At 40.9% G+C, this 27,368-nt stretch overlaps 1 protein-coding gene across 5 annotated transcripts in view; it reads left to right on the forward strand.

Moving 5' to 3' along the window:
- Positions 1-27,368, forward strand: part of Lrmda (leucine rich melanocyte differentiation associated) — a 1,017,541-nt gene that overhangs the window by 691,660 nt on the left and 298,513 nt on the right. The window contains exon 6 of one of the 5 annotated variants that reach the window (XM_047553148.1): positions 4,465-4,585. The exons of the other annotated variants lie outside the window; for them this stretch is intronic. Within the exon in view, the coding sequence (XP_047409104.1) occupies positions 4,465-4,542 (78 nt within the window). The 3' untranslated portion in view covers positions 4,543-4,585. Of the gene's footprint in view, positions 1-4,464; positions 4,586-27,368 lie in introns of those variants that run through there. 5 annotated transcript variants of the gene reach the window in all.

Below are 27,368 nucleotides of genomic sequence, written 5' to 3' on the forward strand. Positions count from 1 at the left end.
TCTTTTTCCTTCTGATAAAATAGCTTCATCTTCAAGGAGAATGCACCCTTGTTGAGACCGTCATGTACTAAAGATAGACATAGATTCAAGGTCCAAATTCTCAGAATTCAAATTTGACACTTTGGAGGAGTATGTTTCTTTTTCCTTGGCACAGATTAGAGAAATTTAACAAAAATAATTGAATCATGATTAATTAGCTTTTTTTTTTTAATCTCCACTGGGATGTTTTTTTTTTTTTCTGAGGCGGTACCATTTTCAAGCCAAGTGCATAGAAGTGCAGAAAAGACCTGTGTAAATTAGCAAGAGAATCTCTAGATGCACGTTCTCTGCCCTGGGATGTTGGGGGACTCAATGGGAATGATTTAAATGGAAAAAGGCCACTTTGCATCCAGTGGACTGAAGTCCTCTCTCAAGATTTACGTTTCTGGCAGTTTGGGTCACTCTTCATGATTGCATTAGGCTGCTAAGGATCAGACATCATTGGCTGACGGTCCAGGGCCCAAGCAAGCTCTGTAAAGTTTAAAGGAAGAGACTCCTTTCAGCCCCCAATGGGTGTGTGGTAGCAGGTGGAGATTGCCATTGAAGACTTGGGAGACCCTAAATCTCCTTTCATCAGATCTGAATGTTGGTGGCAATACAGAAACGCACTGAAGCGTGTCTAACAAAGCTGCCCTCCCTGCCTGGCATTCAGTGGGGGGAAAGAGAGTATTTTGCACCATGACAACAGGTGACCTCTATTTGGAATTGTCAACAAACATTAATAGGCCTTCCAAAACACATACGCTGTAAGGTAGGGGATTGGCTGCCTGGAGGGAGAGCCGGGTGTTCAGCAGCACCAGGGCAGCTCGTACAGGATGTCAGCAGACGTGGTTAATTGGTAATGATTAGGGCTGTCTGCGAGCTGATTCCCTGAGTTTGGTGAACACATAATTGTTGTATGTAACCCAGAGCGGCTTTGCTCTTTCATCTATATGAAGAGATCAGAAAAGAGAGATTTACGGCTTAGGTTGCCCCAAGCCACACATAGCAGGCTTAATTTTCCTTTCCGAGGGAATCTGAAGACTGCTGTTGTGACTAGTTCTCTGTGGCTTATATGGTATGTCGGGGTCACCTGCGAGTTTTTGTTAAATGATTGATTGACTGAAATTAATTATTCTGTCAGAGTTGTAACGGAGGCAAGATGGAGGATGCTGATAAATACAAAAGCTAAAGGATTCTTCTCAATGCACTTATGTCTCTTTCTGTTTAAATAAATCAGACAGAACACATATATCCTGGATGGTGTTGGGTGTCCCCTCCCCATTTTCCTCTATAGCCCTAAGCTGTTTTCTTTCGAAATCTGAAGCTTTGAAATGAGCGGCTATTTATTCAACTTCAACTGCAGGATATTTGAATCCTTTGTCCCTTCATTCCTTCTAACCTTTTCCCAAACACCTCAGCCCCTGATAAGAGGCCGATTCCAGTGACGGCCTTAGATTAAATCAACTGAATTCAGAGTCAGTGTTTGAGCTAATGGCTGGGCAACTTGGGGAATGTGGCTGGTGAGCTGGGGAGAGTGTGCAAGGCAGATGTTTGCTTCTAAATGTCAGATTTCTGAGGTGTGGAAACCACCCTGGAAGGCCTTTTTAGGAAGGCAGTGAAAAGCAGCTGTTTAGTGACAGACTGAAGTAGGGATACTTAAATCCCATGAAGGGAATCCATTGGCCAGTTAAGGCAATGCCAAAGTGACTCTTGATTCCCTTTCAAAGGGCATGAGATTGCTCATAAGTGATTTCTCCAGCTTACTTCCAAGACACTGGAATCAAATTCTCTTAAGAGCCACTTCCCACCTGGACTCTGAGCATGACTCTGAGCATAGGCAGGCCACCTTCCTATGGTAGGGTCAAGTTCAAAATGAATAAGAATGCACGGGAAGGGCAGAAAGGGACTCACATATCATCTAAGGTATCGGAATTACAAACTCGCCCTGAAAGTGCATCTTTGATGTTGTATGCCTTTGGGTGAAAGTATTTATGGATTAGTGCTATCTAATTCTTTGAGTAAGTCAGAAAATCCCACAAGAATTGAGAAGGTAGGGGAGCTGGTCGAGTCCATCACCAATGCCAATCAAGTTAGAAATATCCAGCCGCCACTTGGTTCTTTGTGTGTTCTATTAGAATAATCGAGGGTGCTGGTCAGATAGGAAGATTCCTGGGAAGCACCCCCAGAGAGCCTGACTCCTTATGCCACAGAGCTTGGGAATCTCATTTTCTTCAAGTTCCAAGGCGATTCTTTTATAGGTTGTGCCAACTGTCCAGTTCCCTTGTATAACAAATGATCAGACCAAGGGCTAAGGGAAGAAAGTGTAACTGCTGTATTTAACAAAATACTCTTCTCAAAGACCTGTGACTACAAGCACAGACTAAAGATACAGCTTCCCTGGGTTTGAGTAATTTTTTTCATCTTAAAAGAAACCCTGCTTATTTCAATACTTCTTCTTGAGGTTTCCTGTCGATGAATCCATGGCCCCCTACATATCATGGAAAATGGTTGCAATAAGGGGTGCCTTGAAAATTGCTATTTCTTGATGGTGGTAAAATTTCACTGGCTGACTATAATTAAAGCAGCAATATGATATTAATTTAAACACTCATAAATTATATTGAGACATCCTATTATGGAGGGAAATTTAAAATACTTTTTCCCAACAGTTCCCAAAAGGAGGAGTAGAGCTAACCTGGAACTCTTTCTGTGTATCACTGTAAGACATAGTGACTTCTCTCTAGCCAGTGAACCTAGGCTAGGTACAGCTCAAACTTGCATCACACCAAGCATGATTTTTGTCAGATTAAACTTAAATGCCTGAAAATGTATGTCTCTATCCCATCACTTTGTGACCTCTGTGACTTTTAGTGCCTTACAGTGTGTTTGAAAGCAAATTAGAGAGTTTATAAAAATTTTTTTTAAGTACTCCCCCCCTCTTTTAAAACATTTATGGCTTCTACACTTGCCCTATAAAATGTTTTGGAGACTGGTCATCACCAAACTCCCAGCTAAGGCTAGGTTGCATAAATATTTAGTTACAGATACGAGCGTGTTTCTTGAAGTTGTACACATGTCAGAGTTTCCTTTGCTGTTCCTACAAAGTCAGGCCTATTAGCAGTGCAGCAGGAGATAAAGGGAGCAGAAAGTCAAGATAGAAGCGCAGATGTGCCCGTGCAGCGGATGGTGTTGCACCGAATTATCCCTGTTTTGTTTCAGTTCTTAACAGAAGCACAGGAGTCTTTGGAGATTGTTTTTGGATGTCATTTTAAAGAATAATTAGGTTCCCTCTTAAGAAAGAAAATCAATTTTTTTTTTCAAGATGACTTTCAAACTCCATGACTAGAAAGATGCTGAGTTTAGAGAAGAGGTACTTGCTGGGTAGACCCCTGGTTCATTTTGTGTGGTCAGGAGGAATTGTCCCAGAAATTCAACAGGGAACCTTCAGCCCTTTCAGAATAGTGAGGTTCATTTTGCTGTGGTTTTAACTGCTAATATGTTATTTCATTGCATATTGTCTCTGAGAACTAGGGAAGGTAGCATGAATGCACTCTTATTTTTTACATACTTCTAGGATCTGTGCAGATGTTGGTGGCAGTGAATGAAGTGACCATGAAACCAACAGGAAGAGGGGACTGAGTAATCACCGAACAACAACAACAAAATGTATTGAGATTCACAGTATTCTTGGCACTGTGGTAGACACTGAACTTCAAAAATGAGTTAAATGTGTGGCCCCAGGGAGTCAGAGCTCTGAACAGACAATTCAATGAAACATGATACAATACATGTATTAAAGGAGCCCTGAATCAGAAGGAGCTCAGTCCTAACTGGGACTATCACTCATAAGTAAGGAGGATGAATCTATATATCCATTAGTTTGAGAGAGCTAACTTGGAGCAATCTGTTTTTGATATTTGGTGGTGGACAAATAGGCACATACATTAAGGTGAAAGGTAGAACCTGTTCAGTACAGAGATTTAAAGGGACAAGGGTCTTCAGAAAACTAGAGGTAGGCAAGTGCTGGAGCACCATTTACAAAGAGATTGGTGTTGCCACTGAACTAAGAGGCCTGAGAGATTCTGTGTCTATTGCAAGAGTTTACATTTTGACTTGTTTGCAATGGGGAACTACTGAATAATTTTGGGTAGGTCAAGGGCAGGATCAAATTTGTGTTTTAGAAAGAAGTCATTGAGTCAGTATTGTCTCTGATTCATCCTGAGCCATTGGAAGAATGAAAGGGGCAATTTGTTGCTCCCTGACATTTCTTTCTTGCCATAAGGTTCTGTTAACTTGTTATCAAGGGACCATCAGGGATGCCTGGTCTCTGATACTATTTGGATATCTCCATGGTAAGATAGAGAAAGAAATAAATGAAGAATAGAAAAATTGGGGTAGTGCATGGGATTGTGAACTTGACTTTCACTTGTCTCTCACCCCCAGGCACTACCATGCTTCTTCAAACTGGATTACGCTTGTGACATGCATGGAGATCATGAAAGGTGCAAGGTCTCATGGTAGTTCCATAAGATATGGCTTGGCTTTTGAGGCCCTTGGAAAACATTAGGCCTTGTTCTCTTCAATGCTTACGTTATTCATTGCAGAGGAGCTAGCTTCTGTATCAGCCTGCATCTGCAGATCAGCAATGGAACCAACACATGGATGATCCAGAAGGTTCTAGGACCCTGGTGGGTGTTATATGAAAAGAAACGCCTTGGCAAGATCACAAACTACTGCATTAACTAAGGTCAAGCAGGCTTGCTTTCTATTGACTTCCCAAGCCTCGAGTGTACCAAAGTACAATATGAATCTCCAAGATGATGATGGAACATCAGATAATCAAAAGGTATTTGTGAAAATTTCTTTTTCACAAAGTATATTGTGAAATTAGTGAAATTAGAATGCCGTTTGGGTGAAGCCACTCTTAAGATTCACTTTCACAGGCCTCCTAGTTGGACATTGAGAATTTTCTTCATCAACTGTTGAGCCTGCTCAGTTCCTTAAGGAACTTAAGTGCCTGTGAGGAAGGGTGGACAACCAGTCTATTCACCAGTGTGGAGACCCATCTTCAATTTCCGGTGGGCAGCAAGTGGACTGCAGAGAAGCTTCCAGCAACATGCAACTCTTCTTGACCTTGTACCTTTTTTAAAGTCACACAACTATTAAAGTAGGGACCATGGCATCCAGAAGGGCTGTGACTAGGCATAATGTGCCTATTGAAGGTGAACATTCATTTGTCCATCTAATTAGTACTCGGCACCTTTGATGGCCCTATACATTTTTTTTTTAAGTCAAGCTTGTAGGGTTTCAGTGCTTAGATTGCAGAGCTGAGATGAAAATCAAGACCTGGCCTTGTATTTATGAAGGTTTCTTCTTTCCAGTACGTCTTACCTATTTCCTCAGCCCTGTTCTCAGTAATGCCTGCCACAAAGAACCCCATAAATTTAGCATTTGCAGCCATAAGTTTGTCATTCTTTTCTTGAAATAAGATCAGGGCACTATTATAAAACAGCAGAAGGCTGAATGTGAGAGCAGCCAACATATTGTTGACTGATTCATCTGGGGCATTTAGTTCTTCAAAATGGAAAAACAAAATAGGGTCTAAAAAGCAAACACAGTAAATTAAAGGAATGTTATTCTATGCATAGAACAGCTGTTTTAATACTTGCTTGGTAGGGTCATAAGACTGACCTACTTCTTTTAGGATAAAATATGTCTTCCTTTAAGGTTATTATTAAAGACATATGGAGACATTTACTTTGGTCTCCTTGTCAGCATTGTGCCACATTTTTTAAAAAACACCATTTGAATTTGGTTTAGCTCCATTATGTGCATGAAAATGATAGGTAATCATGTCCATGTGATGATAATTAAGTGTGTAGCTAAGAGGGTCTTGCCATTGTTGCCCAAGGTGAGGCATGAGCTAACCCCCCTCCAAAAAAAAATATGCTAGTAGTAACTGTTAAGTAACTGCATAGTTCTGTCTGTTTTGCTAACTAGAAAAATGAATTAACCGGGAGTGAAAGATTTAGTGTCTCCACGAGCTAGGACATAGTTATTTACTGCAGGGAGTAAGCTCCATGTTGCCCCCCTTTGCATGTTGGATGGGCATTCTCTTATCTTCAGCAAACATTGAGTGCCTGCTCACTGCTAGGACCTGGGCTGTGCACACAGAATTAGATGCTCTTAGAGTTCAAGGATCCCATAGTTGCATAAATGAAACACCTGTTAGCTTTAAACTCTGAACAAGAAATGGTCTAACTTACCTAAGGCTTGCTCATGGTTTCAGAGCTGCTAAGTGGCAGGACAGGGGTCCAGATCTTATCCTCCAGTGCTCTCTTCATGTGCTCCTTCCTTAATTTGCTTTCTTTGTGCCAACCATTCAGCAAGATTTATCAAGAATAGTTAGAGCAGGCTAGACTGCTTGGCCACATGTCTCTCCTATACCACTTAATTGCACCCTAGTCATCGTGAGTTCTCCAGTTGGCCTTTTCTCTGTGAATTCCTTAAGGCAGAGAACAATTTTATTTCATCTTAGAACAAGAAATTCTGTATTGTATTACATGCATTTAATTCCATTACATTGAACATCTATTGAATATATGAATGATAAAATGAATGAACTCATCATATTTCAATTCAGTGCAGGGTCAATTTTGTTACTCTGTGACATCCAGCTACATCTTACATTGTCTCCTGGTGATGGGCCATGACTACCTTGTAACCCAACCCATTTTTTAATGATAATCTCTGACCATAAAATGGTATTTCCTCCTCTTAATGTTTAATCATTCACACCATCACTGGATCTACTTCCTGAACCCATATGGAATTCGATATGATTCCACTTTCACATGACCTTTGAGATACTGGAAGATTCCTAGTGTAGTGTCTCATCTCCAGACTTAACATGAAAGTTCCCTCAGTTATTACTCACATGACACAAATCCATTTTTAATGCTTTTTATCAACATAATTAATCTAGCCACTGGTTTTGTTGTTTTATAAGTGTGGGACCAGAACTGGACATAGTAGTGTAGGAAGAAATGTCCGGAGCAGAATAGAGTCAGAACATTGCCTTCCTTCATCTGAACTTTTACTTACAATGTTTATACAATTAAGGACTGTGCTATTTATTTTGTTTTATTTTTAGCAACCATGCCACTGTATTGATTCATCTGAACTATGGGTTATCTAAACCAGATATTCCCAAGTGGGGGTTATTTTGTTTCCCTGGGTTGCCAATGTCTACAGACATTGATAGAGATGTGAGTGATAGTACTAACATCTTGTGGGTAGAAGCCTAAGTTGCTTCTAAACGTTCTACAACGCATAGGGTGGCCCTCCACTCAAGAATTATCAGGTTGACAATGTCAGTAGTACTACTCTTAAGTAACTTTGGTCTAAACAATCCAGTCTTTCTCCTTATGCCTCATGAAGCAGACCTTTATCCTCTGCTGTTAAAAGGAGCTGAGGTCTTCTGAGAAACTAAGACCCTCCCTTCAAACCCCAATTCTTGCAATCAAGTCAGAAAGATTTCAGACTTGTCAGAGTAACAAGCATGAGCTTTATTCAAGAGATAGGAAAAGGAAAAGGGTACATTCTCAAGGGAATGGGTCCTTTCAGAGAGAAGGACCAATGTGCCTCTCCTGACTTCAGTTTTATTGAGGATCCCAGAGAAGTTTCTAAAGAGTCTTACACAGGTCCACCTCTTAACTTTTGACTGACAGCAAGATGACATCAGACTTTTAAGTACCCACTGCCAAGGTAACTCTAGGTCACTTTGGCCTATGCTAACCATACATTCTTAGAGATTTTATGGCTAGGAGGAACTATCCTTATCTCTGAGAGTTTCAGGATCTGGTCACAAAAGATCAGTCCCTTCAGGGTAACTTAGATTCCTCTTATCAACATTATTTTAGGCCTGCATTTTTCCTGCAGTGAACACGTGCTGAGGAATGTGACATAACCTGTCCACTTAGGCCAGGAAGGGCCGTAGATAAATTGCTTCTTGGAAAAGAAAGCATGTGGGGGGTCAGCACAGTGGGCCCATTTTATAGAATTTTTCTCTTAACCTTCTTTTCTCACCATTCTCTTTCTCTCTCTCTCTCTCTCTCTCTCTCTCTCTCTCTCTCTCTCTCAACACTGCTTTCTGAGGTCTTGCAAATCTTTGAAAGTGATTAAGATCCCTTTCTCCAGTTGAAGCTTTCCTAGGCCCCATCAGCCATTTCTTCTGAGACTTCCAGTTTCTTAACTTGCTGATCACCTGCTGCCTTGAAGTTGGAGTAATGCTTCCAGAATTGAACAATGCTTTGATTGACCTCTGAAACCTAGGACAGTGCTTTACTTTACTATGCATAGAAATCATCTGGTGATTTTGTTAAAATCAGATTCTGATTCAGTAGATCTGGCGTGGGGGCAAGACCTTTTATTTCCAACAAGTTCCCAGGTGGCACGGATATAAGGCCAGTGGGCTACCCTTTGAGGAGCTAGAGTCTTGGCATTATTCTCATTGGACAAGGGTTTCTTCCATGCTCTTAAAGCAGAACATAAATATCAAAGGCTGGGAGCCATTGGCCTTTATGTTCAGCCCTGGCCATGTGGAGGACAAATCCAATTGAGCACCAAGATGCTGTAATGCAAAAGACTATTGGTCTGCTTAATTACTGAGCAATGCTTCTAACATCCAGGTTCTCGCTTCACCCTGTTCCAGATCAAGGAGAAATAACAACAAAGCAATATCACTCTCCCAGTTGAGAGCTGGAGGTGGGAGTGAGTGGGGAGCTGCTTCCAATCACAAACTTGGAGGAATGAAATATCTGGTTGTGAGTTGGTTTCTCCAGATTATGCATATGTTTATAAATTATCCTAGGTGTTCCTTTTCCTCATTCCCTTTATTGTGGAGTGTATTTCTTTAAAGTGACAGGTTTAATTTTTTTCCCCACTCTGTGCAGATTTCATGGATGATGTAGCTTAATAAATCAAACTGATTTCCACCATTGTATCAAGACTCTTTAATCAGTTCTTTGAATTAATGCAATCAAACGGTTGAATTCTTACATTCATCTCTATATTTACAGCTCTGTTGTGCTTTTTTATTGAATTTGAAGAGGAATATCTTCATTCACAGCCAAAATAAAATAAATCCAGGCAGGTTAACTAGTAAACTGACTTAGGGTATAAGGTATGTGGTACATGTGTGAATGTATGCATATAGTACAGATACCATCGAAGTATTTTTAATATTAAATTTCATATTAGGATTTAGATTCAGGAAGCAGTCTTTCTATCAAGTTTTATGATAATGATCCTATTTTTACCATATTGACCCAAAGGACTCTTAAACATGTTCAGGGAACATTTGGACACGATGGTGTTCCTTGATGGAATACCATGTATTTTGTAAGTCCTCTGACTAAGAGCACAATCTCTAGAGTCAGGTTGCCCAGAAAAAATTCTAGTTCCTCCCTGGACTATCTGTGTGACTTTGTACATGTTAATTAACCTTTCTGTATCTCCTTCACTTTATACTTGGAATAGGGATAGTATTAGTATCTGCCTCAGGAAATTGTTGTCTGGATTAGAACCACAGGTGATTGGACTCATCATGCGTACATTGTAAGAGTGCACTAAATGGAGACTGTTATAAATCCCACCCTAAACTTAAAACACAAATATGACTATGTCTTTCCATTTTGCTTCTTAACAGAATAACGGAGACTGGTGATTTATAAGGAATAGATTTATTTAGCTCATGGTTCTCTACACGGGGAGTCTAAGAACATGGCGCTGGCATCTGGGAAGAGCCTTCCTGCTGCGCCATCTTATGGTGGAAGGGCAAGCAGGTACCTGAGGCAGAGGATGGGGCTGCACCTCATCCTTTTATGAGGAATCCACTCCCCCAGAAACTAACGGACTCCAGTGACTCCTGATAACCTTATCACTTCTTTAAGCTTTCACTTCTTAATACCATCATGTGGTAATTAAATTCCAACATGAGTTTTGGAAGGGACATTCAAACCAGAGCACTGGTTTTGGCTGCCAAATCAGAAATGCTCTCTTGCGAGCATTCTCTCAGACAACAGCAACAGGCACCAAGGATATGGGAAAAATGATCAGAGGACAATTATAAAATTGAAGAAATGCTGCCTTTTTATGTGGCTCTTTTCTTCATACAAATCAGGAAACTATCTCCATTTCTGAGTTTTATTCAAGGATCCTGGGAAACACAGGGTTCTTCTGGGACAGAATTTGTACATCAGCTTTACCCTGCTTAAACTGTTCATGTGATTTGAAATAGCTTGGGGCCGCAAAGAATGGCACACATTGAAACTTCCATTTTTATAAGATGCATATGGTCAATGCTGATCAATTTAAAAAATACTTTGTAAATATATTGGAGTAAGACCCTGCCTTTTGAAACCTGGCATGGATGCATGTAAGTGTGTGTTTAATGGAACTAATGATAGATACATTGGGGAGTGATTATTCTAATTACTAAACAATTCACAGTAGGGTTTCTTATAATAGCAAATGCTTTCCATTTCTACTTTTTAAATTTTTTTTTTTTTTTTGCTGGCTTGTAATATGATCCATGAACATACAATGTCTTGAAATTCCAGTGACTTTCATCCATCTAGTTGGATGAGTTTCTGCTACTCACACAAGAGATGACTGGCTGGGTTGATTAGGTGAGTACAGGCATATGGAAATAGCATATTGTTAAATCTTATTTCCTGAGTTCGGGTCAGTAGCAGCAGTCTTACTACTAATCAACTTTGTCATACAAATTATACTTGATATTGCATAGCACTCTACTTATTATAAACCACTTTCACATGTGTGTTTTTCATTTATTTTTCACAAGACTTGTGTGTGATAACTCTAGTGGCTCTGCATCATTATTGCAGAAATAGAGACAGAGGTAAAATGACTTGTGGAAAGTCATGACTCAAGTGCCAGAGGTAGCCTCAAACCAGGTTCTACATGCTCCAAACCTGCTGGATGACTTATTGGTTGGGCCTGAAACTGTGCCAGCCATGGTGCCATAATTGCCAGAATCGTTCTTGGTATCAGACTAAGCACCTGCTATATTGCTTCCCCCTCTACTCCTTATCTATTCTTTGTGGATGTATTTTTCATAATGTGCTAAGGACGCTGTGGATTGTGTGTCAAATATCTTTTCAGGTCAGAAGCCTCTTAGCCTTTGAGAATCAGCTGATGACCCACATAGAACTAGAGGAGTTGATCTCTTTGAGAGCATCAGAATTATTGTATCAATTAGCTTTTGCTGGGTAACAAACCACCCTCCAGAACCGGAAACTTTAAACAACGAATATGTACTTAGTTCCCAGTTGTGCCGGATTAGCAGTTTGGCTTGGACTCAGTCCTTCAGTTCTTTGGATCCAGAGTGGAGTCAGTTCTTCTTGGCAGGTCTCCCTCACAGGTCTTTGTTTTCAGCTGGGGCTCCTGGGATGACTGGGTCCTGTCTTCATGTGGTCTTTGATCTTTCAACAGGTTAGTCTCAATCTTGTTCACTCGGCAGATATGTAATCTAAGAGCAGCAAAGAGTAAACCCCGTGCACAAGCAGTTTTCAAGTCTTTGCTTGTGCTTTCCTGCTCCTGTCTTCAGTCAAAGCAAGTCACGTTGCCAAGCCTAGTTTTAACAGAAGAAGGGACTATCCCTGGACGTGGATCCAGGGAGGTCTGAACAGACTGGGAGTCCTTACCAATACAATCTACCACAATGACACATTAAGTTTTTCTTTCCTTTCCTTCGGGACTTTTTCAGTGAAATTATAATGTCCTGAAACCCAGAAGATACTTCCTCTTCATTGAGGTATCCTTGTTGTTAAGCCCTCAAAACTCTGTCAACTCAGTAAACTTGGCCCTTGACAAAGCTCTGGCTTCTCTCATGTTGCTGTCCTGCCTCCCTCCCTTGGGACTGTGTGGCATTAATAAATTGTTCTTAGTCAGGGCTTTTCTGACTTTTTAATGGTGTGCATGTAAGTTCTCCCTGTCAACTTTCCTTTTAGAAATGTATGCATTTATTTGGAATCCCAATACTGGAGTTTACTGTTTGGAAAAGAGTTTTAATGAAGCTTTACCAGGTGGGTTCACCAAAATGAAGAGGAGTCAGAAAAAGGATTGTAGAATGAAGGAAGACTTAAACCCTTCTTTAATGATTTTTCTCTTTTTAAAACATACTACTTTGCATGAAAGTTTGTGTCAAGAAGTTTAGCTTATGGAAGAGGAACTTAATGATGTGCAATCTGGAGGAAGGAGCGGACACTAGATGATAATTCCCAAGCAGATGAAAGGGAATATTTCACATCGCTGAGACACATATGACTTCTTTGGATGCAAATAACAGAAAAGATGATGACAGTTATACCAGTTCCCTGCTTTGGGGAGAAATCACCAGCTTAGCAACACTAAATGGCGAGGCATTTGGGGCTGACTTCTTTCCCCGACTAATTGGAAAAACATCTCTGTATTTTCCTGTCATTGAGCAAGAGCTACTCTTTGGTGAATAGTATTCAGTGGTTTACTTTTCTGAAAACTCAGCTCTGTGCTGGGCTTTTGGTCAGAAGCAAATGAAAATCCTTTCCAATGCCAGTTAGCACAGGTATGTTTTGTGGAGACAGTGGAATACATCAGAAAGTGACTGATAAGTATGGAATCCCAACTTGCTAGAAACTTACCAGCTGTGCACCTTACACGCTTTTAAACTTTAAAACAAATCCTTTCCCCTCTCTGGCCTCTGTAAAATGATAAGAATGGAGCAAATGATTCCCAAGTTTTCATCTCTGTCAGAAAAGCCTCTAATTTGGAAAGATAGATGTTTACATTTTGGTTGTAAGCTTGGAATTCAGTGATTCAGAGAAGGTATGTGAAATCCTTACTGGATTTATGACAGAAGACACTTTGTAAAACAAAACAAACCCCTGCTCTGATGGAAATTTGCTACCTGTTTGTCCATGCATCCACTCACTCTCTATTCATGGACCTATCCACTCAGCCATCTGTATACCTGTCTACCCACTTACCCATGCATCCGTCCACTCATCTAGCCATGTACCTGTCTACCTATCTATCTACCACTCTCATTTTCTTCATTTGTTCCAGACATTAGTGTTAAAGTTCATTATGCTTACCATCTTCAATTTTCTATCCCCTTTGTGAGGAAGCAAGACACAGTTTTTAAATAACAGATGAGGAACATGAGGACATAAAGCTTACATCACATGCCCAGTGTCAAAAGTAGAACTATCCACAACTCCAGGTTCAGGGCTCTTTTCTGGTCATATGCCCCTATTTTGGGCCTCTTCTAAAAACTTAGAACCTGGTTTCCTAAGATTGGGGTAAGCCAAGGTCCCAAACTAGAGGTTAATAGTTCAATGAAAAAAAAAAAAAAAAAAAAAAAAAAAAAGGTGTCCTTTCTAGAAAAATCACACTTGAGCTGCCATTTTCCAAAGTAGATCATTGAGCACTCTGTGCCTTGCAGAGTGGTGAACATTATGGGGATCCAGAAAAACCAGGCAAGTCCATTTCTTCTAGAATTCACTGGTAAAATTCAATGTGCTTTAGTTGCTCATGACAGAGATGTATTGACAAACAAGGATCCCTCTCAATAAGTCATCATTTCCATAGGACTTAAGAAAAGGGAGAGACACTGTAACAACCAGAATCCTCTAATCACTGGATGACACTGTATCCCAAGAGAAAGCTTACATAGGGGAAGAAAAAATACCTTCTCATGGAGAATTTCCTCAGGATGGCTGTGGTGAGCCTCTGCAGGGGCTTAGGGAAGAGACTGTGGGACCCAGAAGAGCACATCTCACACAAATGTTGGGGTGAGAAGGCAGATCAGAGCTTTCTCTTGTCTCTCTTCAGATGAAGGTTATATCCTGGGTTTTGAGGTAGATTCAATTCTTTAAACAAACCCCATCATCCACCCCAGGCAGTTTTGTTTGATCCCAAGTTCAGTAATGTGAAGCAAAGTTTCCCAGACTTTAATGGCTTAAAATAAAAGAGAATCATGTTTTTCTGTCTGAAAGTGGAAATCCAAAGAGTTGCTCAGTGAGAATGTTCAGACTTTCACCTTGTGGCTCAGCTACAGGAAATGGGGAAATTTGGGTCAGATGTTTCATTCACAGTCCAAATTGAGAGAGGATGGGAAAATCTGAAGAATTGTCTGAGTCATAATGCTATTGAAAAACGTTAGTAAACATAAGAGGACATTTCCCTGAATTACTTTTTCTCAGGATGATAGAGAAGTAGATGGGGCAGAAATTGTCAGTATGCCAAGATGACTTAGTACAGGTGCTATATTTTAGCCCTTTTGGTAGGTGGATTACACAAGACCTCAATATCACCAAGTCCTTCTTGGAGGACATTGATAGTAAAATACGCAGATCTTTGCTACTCAAAATTGGAGCCAACACAGGGGGCCTGGGCATTATCTGGGCTTGGGTTGGAAATGCAGACCTGCACTGGGTATCATGGCACACATCTGTAATTCCAGGGGCTCAGAAGGATGAGGTAGGAAGACTGCAAGTTCAAAGCCAATCTCAACAACTTAGCAAGACCCTAAACAATTTAGCCTGTCTTAAAATAGAAAAAAATGGGCTGGGTATGTGACTCAGTGGTTAAGGGACCCTGGTCCCCATACCAAAAAAAAAAAAGCAAACCTGCTGAATCCAAATCCATAGTTAACAAGACCTCCAGGTGTCTCGTATGCACATTGAACTTTAAATCATTAAATCAACCTTTAGCTATGCATGAAACATCTTGATTGACCTCTTTATTGTGTTGATGGTGGCCTAGGAGAAAGTGACTTTAACTTCCAGGAACTGAACCCAGCAAAGGGGACTGTATAAATACCCCTTCAGTCTAGTTTTCAGACACCCACCATTCTAGCCATCCCGACTCTCGCTGTCCCTAGGTCATGTGAGACGAGAACCTTTCACAGCCCCACTTGCCCAGAATGCATTTCTCTTTCCTTGCTCACCAAACTCCTGTCACTGTTTAGAACCTTGCTCATGTGTCATCTTTTCTGGGAAACATTTCTCATTTTCTCCAGGTAGGATTAGAGACTCTATCTTCTGCTCATTTTTCCACTATGAAAATGCAATAGCAGAGGAAAGTATAGATGACCATGAATTCCTGAGGATACTGGATTCCTTTTTATCACTTAGTATTTTTAGCATCTGACCCAGAACAGGCATTCAGTCCATATTTGTTGCATGTCTAAGTGAAAGTACAAGTGAACTGACTGAGATATCCTTCGAGGTCTTCTGAAGTTATTCTTCCAGGCAGCCACTTGGGCTATTTGTGTAAGACATTTCTGGATCCATGAGGCTCCTCAGTGCAGACTGGTCAGCACTGAGCAAGCAAAACCTTCAGTGGGTCAAGGTCAACCTAGGGCCTTGCAGTACCTGTCTTCTCCTCTTAGACTCAGCATCCTTATGATGCCTCCTGACTGCCTCAGACTCTCAACTAGCCTCTGTACTGATGTTTGTACGACATCCCATGTCACCAATCTCCACCCCTACCAAGTCAAATCAAAACTTACCTATTTCCTTACGGGGCCAACGACCATTCCTTGAGGGCTTACTGAATAACAAATGCTCTAAATAAACTACTTTACCATATCTCCTCATATTTAGTTGCCATGCCAGTTCTGTAAACAGAATTTTTATCATTTCCATTTATAGAGAGGAAACTATAGCTCATGGTGGTTAAGTAATTTACTCACAGCAAGGTGGTCAGGCAGAGCTGGGATTCAAACTCAAGCCTGTCTGACTTTCTAATTGGTGCTTTGAAATGCTGCTCTGTGCCACAACAGGGGTAATGAATCAGCCAGGGAAACCCATGAAGGTGCTAACCTACCATTGTACATAATTGATCAAAACACTTGCTGAATGGTACGCTGTTTTAGATACACTTTACCAGGGGGAAGAGAATAATTACAAGTGACCACAGTAGATTCCTCTATCTGGTCGATTTTAAGTTTCTCAAGCCCAGACCAGCCTTTAAGGCACTCTGTTTCTAAGATTGAGGGCCTCTGCCAGCAGACTCAGCTAGCTTAGCAATCTTGTATCTTTGCAGCCCTGGGAAGATGGGGACTTTCATTTTACCTTTAACTTTGTTCTGTTAATTGAGAACCATGCCACGTTTTCATTGATGATGGAGGGATGGGGTAGCAGTGGACATTTAAAAACAATGCCAAGAGTTTGATACCCCTCACGTGGGCATGGAAGTCATTTCATGTTTAGTGGAGGCCTTCTGTACCCACCCTTAGCCGGTCACCTTCCTGGATCACTTCACCTTCTATATCTTCTCTATTCCTTCCCTAAGGGATACTGACTGGTGTCAGCACATCCAGCAGGAGGTTGTCCCCCTAATCTGTCCCTTACACTGTTGTTCTACCTAGTGTTACGGAAAAAACTAGACAAATCAAATTTAGTACTGCTTAGTTGAACAAAGAACGATTTATGAGTCCTGCAACTCTCAAACTGGAAAGGTTCGAAAGACTCCTGCCTGCTCTATGATCAGAGACCATTTTTAGACAGAAAATAGAAGCCAGGCACAGAAAAAGCCCAACTGATTACAGCTTGGTAGTTGCCTTATTTGAACCCAGTTTAAACATTTGACTGCCTGTGATTGGTTGAGACTTAACTATTATTACAAGAGTATACTCCTAAGTTGGGCTTTCAGTTGGCAAAAAAAGTTAGGTTGTAGTTCCTTGAGTAAGTGTTCAGTATGGAGGCCGCCTCAGATCAAATTTAGTTTAAATATAAGGATGTAATTAGGCTTATTCTCAAACTTGTTTATGCTTGTTTTTCTTGTACAAGATTTGCAAACATAGTTTTAATTAAATACATACACCAGTGAACTGGAGTTGTTATTTTCACAAACACCAAGTTAAGTGTTGTTGAAAATTTTCATAAAGAAAATGTTACTTAGTAAGGAAGAAGAAGAAGGAAGGAAGAAGAGACATCTGAAGGAGTCCATCTTCAGTTAAGCATTTAAGGTTCTTTCAGCTCCATTTTAAGGAAACCCAAACTGGAAGTGGGAGATATTATTTTATGCATAATTTTGGGCAATAAAGACGAAGTAGTGTTCTAGTTAGAGGCATCCAGCAGGGAGACAGGGTCTTTAGTCCTGGAGCCCATGGAACTGAATTTTGCCAACCACCTAGATGAATCTGAGTGTGGATTCTCCCCTAGAGCTTCCCGGAGGGCCCTCAGACCAGCCAGCAACTTGATTTTGACCTTGAGATCCTTGAAGCAGGGAAAGCAGCTGAGCCCACTGGACTTTTGACTTTCAGAAATATTACATCATAAATTTGTTTTAAAATGCTAAGCCCGTGGTTGTTAGGGCAGCAGTGGAAAACTCAGACATCAGCCATGTCCTCCACCTCCAGTTGCGTAGCTCAGGATCACAAGTCCCTTTTATCCAAGAGTGTCTTAACCACACATTTGGCCTGGCATTTGAGGCCCTCTGCACTGGTGTTGCCTCAGCTTTCCTTTTAAAACTTACACTGCGCACAAACCTCTGCCCCAGTAAGCTAAACAGAGTTGCTCTCTCCTAAACACAGATTGTGCGTTGGGCCTCTGACCATTTCCTCAGACATGTTCTTGGCCTTGGAGGTGGGCCTGTGTGAGCCTGACTATCTTCCAATGCCATCTTCCTTGGGCAGGTCATCTCCTTCCAGGCCACTCTACCCTTTGGAGGACACCCTAAGCTTCTACCTTTGGGCCTTCATCTTCTGACTGGTCATGCTAGCTCCTCTCTCTATTCTTCTTCCTCCAAAATGACAGCATGCTTCTTTGAGGCAGGGATTGTGTGTTCCCAGATGGATTTTTTTTCCTCTTTGAGTCTTGCACAAGAATGAACACATTGTACATGATCTGTAAGCTTCCTTGAGTGATTGGATTTTACCTGAGAGAGGTATGTGATCTCTGTGAACACCTGCAAAGCTCTTTTGTGGGTAGTGGTTAATTTCTGGGGCCCTCGTGTCTGACTGATGGCTCCTTCAATATCAAGAAAATGATTTAATCTCTTCTTGGAGTGTCTCCTAAGTGAATTCTTTACATGATTTTGCTGCTCTGGCAGTTTTGGTTCCAAAGGTGGGTCCCTTCCTGAACGTGGAACTCATCCCTGTGTTTATGGCTGCTTCCAATGTTGACATGCCATCTGCAACACTGAGTGTCAATGCTGTGTCCACCCGGAGAGGGAGCGCCCCTGCAGCACCAGCACACGAGGACACCACTGAGATGTTGGGGTGGAGGACTAGTAGGCAGGGAATACAGTGAAAGCATTTGACTTGTTTCCACTGTAGCTCTCTATTCTTCATTCCATGCTAATGGGATAATTTGATCGATGAATGCACTGGAAAAAGGCAAGAGATGCATAAAAAGTGTGAAAGCGCACAGCTACAAATGAGTGGGCAGATTTACCACCTTCTCCCCAGAATCAAATCTGTCTGCCATCCGCACTGGGTACGAGACAGGCAGATTCAAGCTTTGGCTTAATTACACATAATTTGGGTGACAGCTGAAATGCAAACCTAAACATTCAATCAGTTAAAGATACACAAAATTAAGCATTTCACACAGTGTCCAACCCCTTCAATCTTTATTAATACTTTAATTATGTTAATTATACCATGGTTTCAAGCCTTGCTACTACAACAAGCAGGGGGTGGAGGTGGGGGAAGAGGCAATCCCCTCAGCAATACAGCTAAGTAATGATTGCATTCGGATTAAAAGTATGAATGGAATGCAAAGTAGCAAGGAATCGCAAATACATAATTCAGCAGTTGACTCACTCTTTACATACTCCTTTGCTCCTTGACTGGCAGTGTTCCTAGAACTGGGCCCGAGTCTGACTCGTTCTCAGCACATAGTGTACATAGTAAGTGCTCAGTAAATATCTATTGAATTCATTTTTAAGCAAGGATAATGACATTGTATCCCTAAAGAGAAAAGGAGGTGTGCAGATAATCAGATCTGTTTTAAGGTGGCAGTGACCAAGATTACTGCTGACTGTTGCTTGAGGGATGAGGGGCATGGGTGACAAGAGGTGGCGTGGGTCCTGGAGGAAGAGGGAGAAGAACAGAGGTGATGGGGTGGTGGAGGTTCGCCATGTTTGTTTGGTTGCTTGGGATCTCTAGGCTTTCCCCCCTCTCTCTTAGATCTTAATGGTTTTCAAACCCTATTCTTCTGAATTCCTCAAAGACACATCAAGTACTACCGTGTGTATCTGCAACGGGTTGGGGGCATACCTGAGAACTGTTCTGTTTTAAGTTATGCATTTTACATTTTAGATATCTAAAATTTTCTCTTTGAAAGTTGCTAAAAAGCATTTTGAAAGGTTCCTGTGTGATGGCCTTTTCCATCTCCAACCTACCCCTCCAGTCTCTTCTGCTCTGCCATAGAATCGTCCACCATGGAATCGTCCACTGTGGTCCAGCACTCCGCCAGTCCTGCCCTCTGTCCTATGAATGCCTGTCTTCCCTGTGAATAGACATCTCATCTCCCATGCCTTTGCTTAGCTTGTGCCATCATGTTCTTTGTCCTTCTCTAACCTGTCTGACACCCCACAGTTCATTGAGCCTTGAGTCAAGGCTGCCTCCTCGGGGCAGCCTTCTGGACTGCACTTGTCAATGGTGCTGTCTTCTTTCTGAATTCCTGTGGTTCTTGGTGTCTGACTCACTTTTCTCCCCTTTTCCCATAAGTGTGAATCCAATCTTCCTGACTCCCTGAGCAGATTTCTTGAATGAGGAACCATTCAGTTTCCTCTTGCAGTGTTCCTTCCACTCTGCTCCCAACTGGACCCACAGGTCGGTATTCCAGGACCCCCATGAACCTCAACACGTCTAAAGGTGTTTTGACAGGGGGTTAACCACAGAAAATCAACTGATCCTCTAGCCAGACAGAATTCACTTGCCCAAACAACAATCAATAACTTTACTGCAGAGTTTTGACCTTACAGTTTGCTGAGCAGAAACAAAAATGTTATTTGAGTGACTTATATAGGATAGATGTTCAGACTTTGCTAGGCTGTCATGCAGAGAATCATCATTTGTTGGGAGTGTCTTGTGAAAATCACCAGAGGAAACCTCGGAGATCCATTAATCTGCAATAGAAATGGAGTGTTTACTTCAGAGAGCAATTTACTTCCTTGTGTTATTCATGAGCACTGGCTCAAGGACTGGTTTTTTGCCCAGGTATCCTTAGCTAAGCTCCGTGTCTTCGGGGCCTCTTAACTAGTTCTTATATTCTCTGACCATCACTATTGTGATTCTTCCTGGTATGTAGATTGGCATTGGAGCTTTCCAGGCAGGTCCTGGAAGCCAACATACTATCTTTGATCCCTTCTTGATTCTGAATCCCACATAATAACCAGCGTGAGGGCCAACGTTCAGAAAGGAAACACCTCACTAGTTTCTTGGTCTAGTGGCTGGGAAGGAAAGCTCTTATCACAGGGCCTCATAGACTATCAAAAGGAAATGTGGCCCAAGTCCATTAGTCAACAAATATTGGCTATTTTTTCAAGCTAATTTTGGTTAGAAAAGAAAATTCAGAAGTAAAATATGGTGCAGTTTCTGCCCTACAGATTTTTCATTTTTTATGACACAGAGGTTATAAACACACACACAAGAAAAACTATAGAACAATATAAAAAAAGACCAACGAGGGGAATTTGGGAAGAGGGGAATTCACTATGGAAATGTAGAAATGTCTAAATTTCTGTATTTCATAACACAAACATCTTTTTTTATTATTGCTCTTATTCATGGGCTTATTTTTTTTTAAAGAATCTGCCAAAGGACATTTACTAAATGATAATTCAATCATAGCCCAATAAAATTGGCTAATATTGCCAATCAGCCCTCCTGACAACAAAAAAGAGCTACCAGGGTGTCCACACTGAACTAATGAAAGTTTCAGCCAAAAAACAAGCCTCACTTTTTCATTAGCCTGTATATCTTATTGCAAGTGAAGGCATGATTTGTTGGTTATTTTCAGTCTTGAAATTAGCTTTGAGCAAAGCTGTTTACTGCATTTTTTTTTTTGGACCATTAGGAATATTCAACCCACATTAAGGATCTTCTATCAATGAATGTGTGCAAAATCACAGTAAAGGGTAAAACCAAAGTAAACCTTGAAAAAACTAGGACTTGGCCAGACAATGAGGTGAGAGTAGGGGGGTAGCAGGAAGATGTCCATCAGTTCATCTCATCTGTGCATCATCACCCAGGGTTTCAAGGCCAGCCATCAAACTTCTTTCCCTAATTTTGCAGGCTCACACTCCACTTTATGACAGACCATCATTTTCTGAATTGTTTTGTTTTGTATCCCAGTCCCAAATTGTACCCTAAACTTACACATGTGATCATCAAGAGCTTTCAAGATTACCCATCCCTTAGTTATAGATACAACTTATTAAAACAAAACAGGTGTTTTTGAAGATTTCACTAGATAATTTGCAGACCAATAGTACATCTGTACCGCCAACCATTTGGGAGGACCATCCCTCTGTTGGTGGTTATTCAAATTGTACATGAGGTCAGCAAGGTCACCTTAATGATACTGAGCTGTGAATGGAAGATGTTGCCTTTGGTGTTTTGCCCATTCAGCAAAATTAGAACCTGTATCACTTGAGAAGTGTGTTAGTTAGTTTTGCATTGCTGTGACCATATAACCTGACAAGAACAATGTAGAGGAGGAAAAGTTTGTTTTGGCTCACAGTTTCAGAGGTTCGGTCTGTGGTTGGCTGATTCCAGAGCTCTCTGCCAAAGGTGAGGCAGAACATCATGGTGGAAGGCTACTGTGGAGGACAGCAGCTCAGGATATGGCAAACAGGAAGCACAGAGAGCTCTGCTCATCAGGGACAAAATGTAAATCCCATAGGCATACCCCTAATGACCTACTTTCTCCAGTCACGTTCTATCTGCCTACAGTTACCACCCAGTTAATGCATATCAGTGGATTAATCCACTGAGTAGGTCACATCTCTCATAATCTAATCATGTTACCTCCAAACATCCTTGCTTTGACTCACACATGAGCTTTGGGGGACATCTTCTATGCAAACCATAACAAGAAGGGAAAGTAATTATCTGTTAATTGTAATCTCCTCAAATTCAAACACATGACATCGAGATTTCTACTCAGTGGCAAAGTTATGGACTTGGTGGTTAATTAGACATCTTTTCTAATCAAATTAGCTTTCATTTCTTAAGTGGAGGTTTTTAACCTGGAAGTGGCTCTGAAACATTGTTTCTTTCAGTCATCACCTATCAAAGGAAAGATAATGTCCCTTCAAAGGACTTTTCTAACAGTGAATAATTATTCTTTGTTTGACTGCAAATGCACATTCCTGAAATAATATATTCGTAAAGTTTCATAAATTATTTCAAGATGTATTAAAGAGCATTGGAAATAGTTCTTCTCCCTACAGGAGGTTGCCAAGAATAAGTTTTGTCCTTTAAAATTTGAAACAAATTATTATTCACTGGGGGAACATCATTGGAGCTTCCCCCAGCTCCAGCTGACAGGGACAATTTGAAGTAACCTGTTAATGGTAATGCTTTTGAAATTTAGAGATACTCTAAGTGGAGCAATTTTTAAAAATTAAAACCATGCTAGGGGGAATTGCCTTTGGAGGTCATGCAAAGTTAGGGGCACTACACATTTACCTGGATCAGGGCCGAGATTCCAGCTGCCCGGTTACATGTTGCATCATGGCCCTCTGGAGGTGAGGGAGACAGACAGGTCTGTGGCTGAATTTCACCTAAATGCTCCCAGGTACAGTTCTCCTAGACTTTCAGCCTGGCTATAAAATACAGCATAATATAGCAGGGTAGAGTTTAGGAAAACAGTTCTAGTCCCAGAAGTCACGTAACATTTTTTAAAAAAACATTATTTCCTCATCCATACAATGAAGGGGTTGGTTTAAATAATCCCCCACAACCCTCCTAACATAGAATCGTGTGCTTTTGCTGTAAGGTGTCACTTGAACCAAGTATTTATGGAGCACTTGTTTAATGCAAGCCATCGACTTTGCATAACTCCTAGCAACTGAGGACACTGCAGTCCACTCAGGATATCATTTCTTAACGGCTCACTTGATGTTTCACCTGATAAGTGATACCTGAATTTCTGAAGGACTGTTGGGTAGGATGGTTATGGCATGAGGCAAGCTTCTTTTTTCCACCTCAAATGAAATCTCTTTGAGCAAAGCAAGAAAACAAGATGGCCAAGGAAACCAACTGCATCTTCGCTTGGGCACTCACAATGTGCCAGGAGCTGTACTTGGTGACTTGGTAGTTTTTGTTTTCTTCTGGAATGGAGTACAGTGCTGGGAAGAGCAGAGCTCTCAGTAAATTCCATCCAGATTAAATGGAACCACCTGCTGCATAACTAATGGGGGGGCCAGAGCTTAGAAAGAAAATCAGTTTCTTTGCACCTGTTTTTACAACCTGCCTGTTCTTCAGAAACTTAATTCTAAAATAGCATCACACAGCCAGTTAAAGTGGTAAATTAGAAGCATTTGGGTGAGAATGATGTAGAGAAAATGATGGTTGGGGAATGTTTGCAGTACTCGAAGACACAGACCTGGGCTGTTCCTGTCATGAATCTGCTGCCTTATACAGTTGCTTGAACCTGAAACAGAATGTACAGGAGCAGATGTCTTTTTCAGGCAGTGGACTGAGCCTTGTGGGGCTCAGTCCTTTTTGTGCTCCTAGGAAGCAGCAAGGTTTGTGTGCCAGGATGGAGGAAGGTGCACCTTGCTCTGCTTGAGAAGGCAGATGCAAGGCCTGCATGCTTGCATTCTCAAGCCCTCAGCAGACATTGCTAATTGATCATAGCTCTTTTTCTGAGCTGAAATAGCATCAGAATCCTTTCTACAGAGCTCTCTAGATAGCCATTAGCAAGTGACAGATGTTGGCACAGAAGATGAAATCTATTTGTCAAGACTCTTTCTTCAAAAACTGTGTGCATCTGTCACATTGGTGGGTAATTCAAAGCCTTTTTTAAAGTGCATGGCAGGACTTGACTTTCAAAAAGAACACAGTGGTAATCATTTATCTTCCTCCTGGAAAGTGATCCACATCTCAGTTCTACTTAACCACTTTGTTCTTGAGAAAAGGGAAGGTTTGGGGAATTGGTTCTCAGTTTCCTGATTTGTAAAATGGGCACAAGTGGAATTAGATTGATAAAATATGGTGCATGCACAGCAATTAAAGGCAACAGAGTAGACCTGTATGTCACAATACAGTGCATCTTAGAAACATAAGACTGGAGTGAAAAAAGAGGATGATCCATATATGACCTACATAAATTAAAAATGCACGAGCCCAAAGAAACACAATTTCTTGTAAAAAAAAGACATAAAAAGTGTTGACCATAAAAGAAAAGATTGTTAATTTTTGTTTATTAAAATTCATTCATCAAAGATACTTCAAAAAACTGAGAAGATAAGATAACAGACTAGGAGATATTATGGAAATTGATAATGGATCAGTATTAAGAATATATAAAGAACTCCTACAAATAAACAAAATCTCAAAACAATTCAATAGGGAAGTGAACAAAAAATGGAGATATTTTACTGAGAAAGAAATATTTATGGCTAACTTATAAAGACACATGCTTGATATTATGAATGATGAGGGAATTGCAAAGAAAATACCATAAGGTGCTTTAGACACATAAAACTGGCTAAAGTTTTTTTGTTTGTTTAAATTGTGTTGGAGAGAAAACAAGTTAACAGGAAGCCTTCTAGGTTGCTGATGGTGATACAAATTGGTAAAACCTTTATAAAGTTATTCTCCTAAAGTTGAACATTAAAGTATCTCATGATCCCTGCAATTCCATTGGTACAGTTGGAGTATGTAAATATATAACAGGAGACAGTAAACAAAGTTATTAGAATCATTATTTTTCACATCAAAAAGTCAAAAATAATCCAAATGTCTATTAGTGAGTTAATGAATGAATTGTTGTATATACTTTCAATAGAATATTGTACAATTCTCAGAAGAGGAAGTGGTATGTATCAACACTGTATATTTCACAATATGGTATAGAGTGAATTCATAATGAAAATAGCCATACCAAAAGCATTAAGTAATTATGCATTTGAGAGGACAAATAAAAATGGGAAAGGAAGATAAAAAAATTTTAAAACATGATTTTATTATATATAGTTTATACATCCTAATGTAGGCATATATATGTATATACTTTAAAATTTTACAGGATTTTTGTTTGTTTTTTTCATGAACTGAGATAGAGAATCCTCTTTTTGACATGATTGGAGATTTCACAGATTCCTTCTATGTTCCAAAATTGCATTCCATAAATTTACCTGTAATTGTAAAACTCAACATTAACAATTATTTAAAACCAAGGCATTCGATGTCCAGAAGCAACTTGTTGATGTACTGCTAAACAAGGCCACAACCAAGCCTTCTCTGGGGTCTTGGGTTATTTGGTAAGAAAATAGAGAACCTGCCAGGCACAGGGATGGGAGTAATGAGTCAGGGTGTAAGGAAAATTCAGAGCTACTTGGATCAGCCTTGGTAACAGGGAGGATACAGCACAGCCTGGGAATCTCTGGGTACCATGAGGATGTTGACAGTGGATGGGGAGGAAGAAAATAAGTCTATTTTCCAATACTCTTGCATTCCTTGATGGTGCATCATGGGAAAATACACTGGGTAAGCGATGTTACTAGGAAAGAGATAAGGAAAGAAAGGCTGGAGACTATGGAGAGTGATTTTACCATTACAGCAGTTTCTACCTCCCCCTCCATGGAAGCCTCCTCTGTTTTTGCTTCCTATATAAAAGGCACCCTGCATGACCCCAGTTCTCTTGCTTTTGTTACCTGTTTCCATAGGATATGTGGCGACGAGAGTCTTCAGGGGTACTTTGGTGCTCCCAATATTGCTATTTCTAAATACAAGAAATCCAAGCTCCTACCAGAGTCTGTAAGAAGTACTGTCCAGGCATAACAGATGCCTGGACAACAGATGCAGATCCAAAAACATGGGTCTGCTGCCATCTTTGTGACCTTCCCTTCTCCCTGTCCAACCCATAGTTTTTCATCCTGACATGATCCAATCCGGGGACATCAGTGGCAATCACTTCTGGAGTGGAGGGCCTAGCAGGCGCGTAGAATGCCTGTATTTGGAGTGGAGTTGGCTATTGTAATACTTAGTGAGTGGAATTTCATTAGGTCCTTATCTGTGTGCAGTGAGGAAAAGAGGTCCTTTTACACAGTGCTTGTAATGGAGTGGAAAATTGCATTTCCCCCTCGCCCGAACAGTGCCATTAGTGGGGAGGCAGACGGTCTGCAGAGAGCGGGAAGCCACCTCAGGCGGTGAAGGGCTGACAACCCAAATAATGGCAGTGCCGAGAGACCCGGAAGATATTAAAATAAAAGCAGGTTGTGTTGTTCTTTTTGTCCTGTAGCAGTTCTTGCCTGTAATGCAGGGAGTGATTGGATTTGAAGCACCGAGAAAAACATGTTAAGTTAGAAATTGTTTAAATAAAGTTGTTTCAGGTTGAAACTCTCCCCTAGGCATGAAGGGGAATGTAGTTAGGTGCCTACAACTTATAGATCTCCAAGAGGCACTGTGTTTTTTGAGTCTGGTAGGTTTGCAGGAAACTTGAAAAATATATGATTAAGGTCTCTTCTTTTGTTATTCAGGTGGGTTCCAGCCCCACTAGCTGGCTGTGGGCACTCAGATGGGCAGTTAGTGGATCAAATCCCCATTTTTACTTGGCTTGGGTTCTGAGAATTGCAGGTGAGAACAGCTATGCAGTACAGTGCAAAGCAACACATAACAGGGAAAGCACCTCAGCTCTGGATTAACTATGGCTGCAAATCTGGTAGAGAGAGGGTTTGGGACCTTCCTTCTTTGAGAAACCATGCTGGACTCGGTTCCTGGGGAGGGGGCAATGTGATAGTTGAGGAGGTACATAGTCTGCTATGGGGCACTCTCAGGCCAAAGAGAAAACAGAACCTGTATGGCCCCTGGGCCCAGGAGGTGCTTAAAAGGAGTGTTCATTGGTACTGTGAATGCACAATGTTTTGTGGTTGCCTAAGGGCACTAGGGTAATAGACTGAGAAAGAAGCTCCATAAAAAATGGAATATTACTCAACCATAAGAAGAATAAAATTATGGCATTTGCAGGCAAATGAATACAGTTGGAGAGTATCATGCTAATTGAGGTAAGTGAATTCCAAAAAACCAAAGGCCAAATGATCTCTCTGATAAGCCAATGATGATACATAACGGGGGCAGGGTGGGGTGGGAGGGA

The sequence above is a fragment of the Sciurus carolinensis genome, chromosome 5, assembly GCF_902686445.1.
Source record: "Sciurus carolinensis chromosome 5, mSciCar1.2, whole genome shotgun sequence".
Classification (NCBI taxonomy): domain Eukaryota; kingdom Metazoa; phylum Chordata; class Mammalia; order Rodentia; family Sciuridae; genus Sciurus; species Sciurus carolinensis.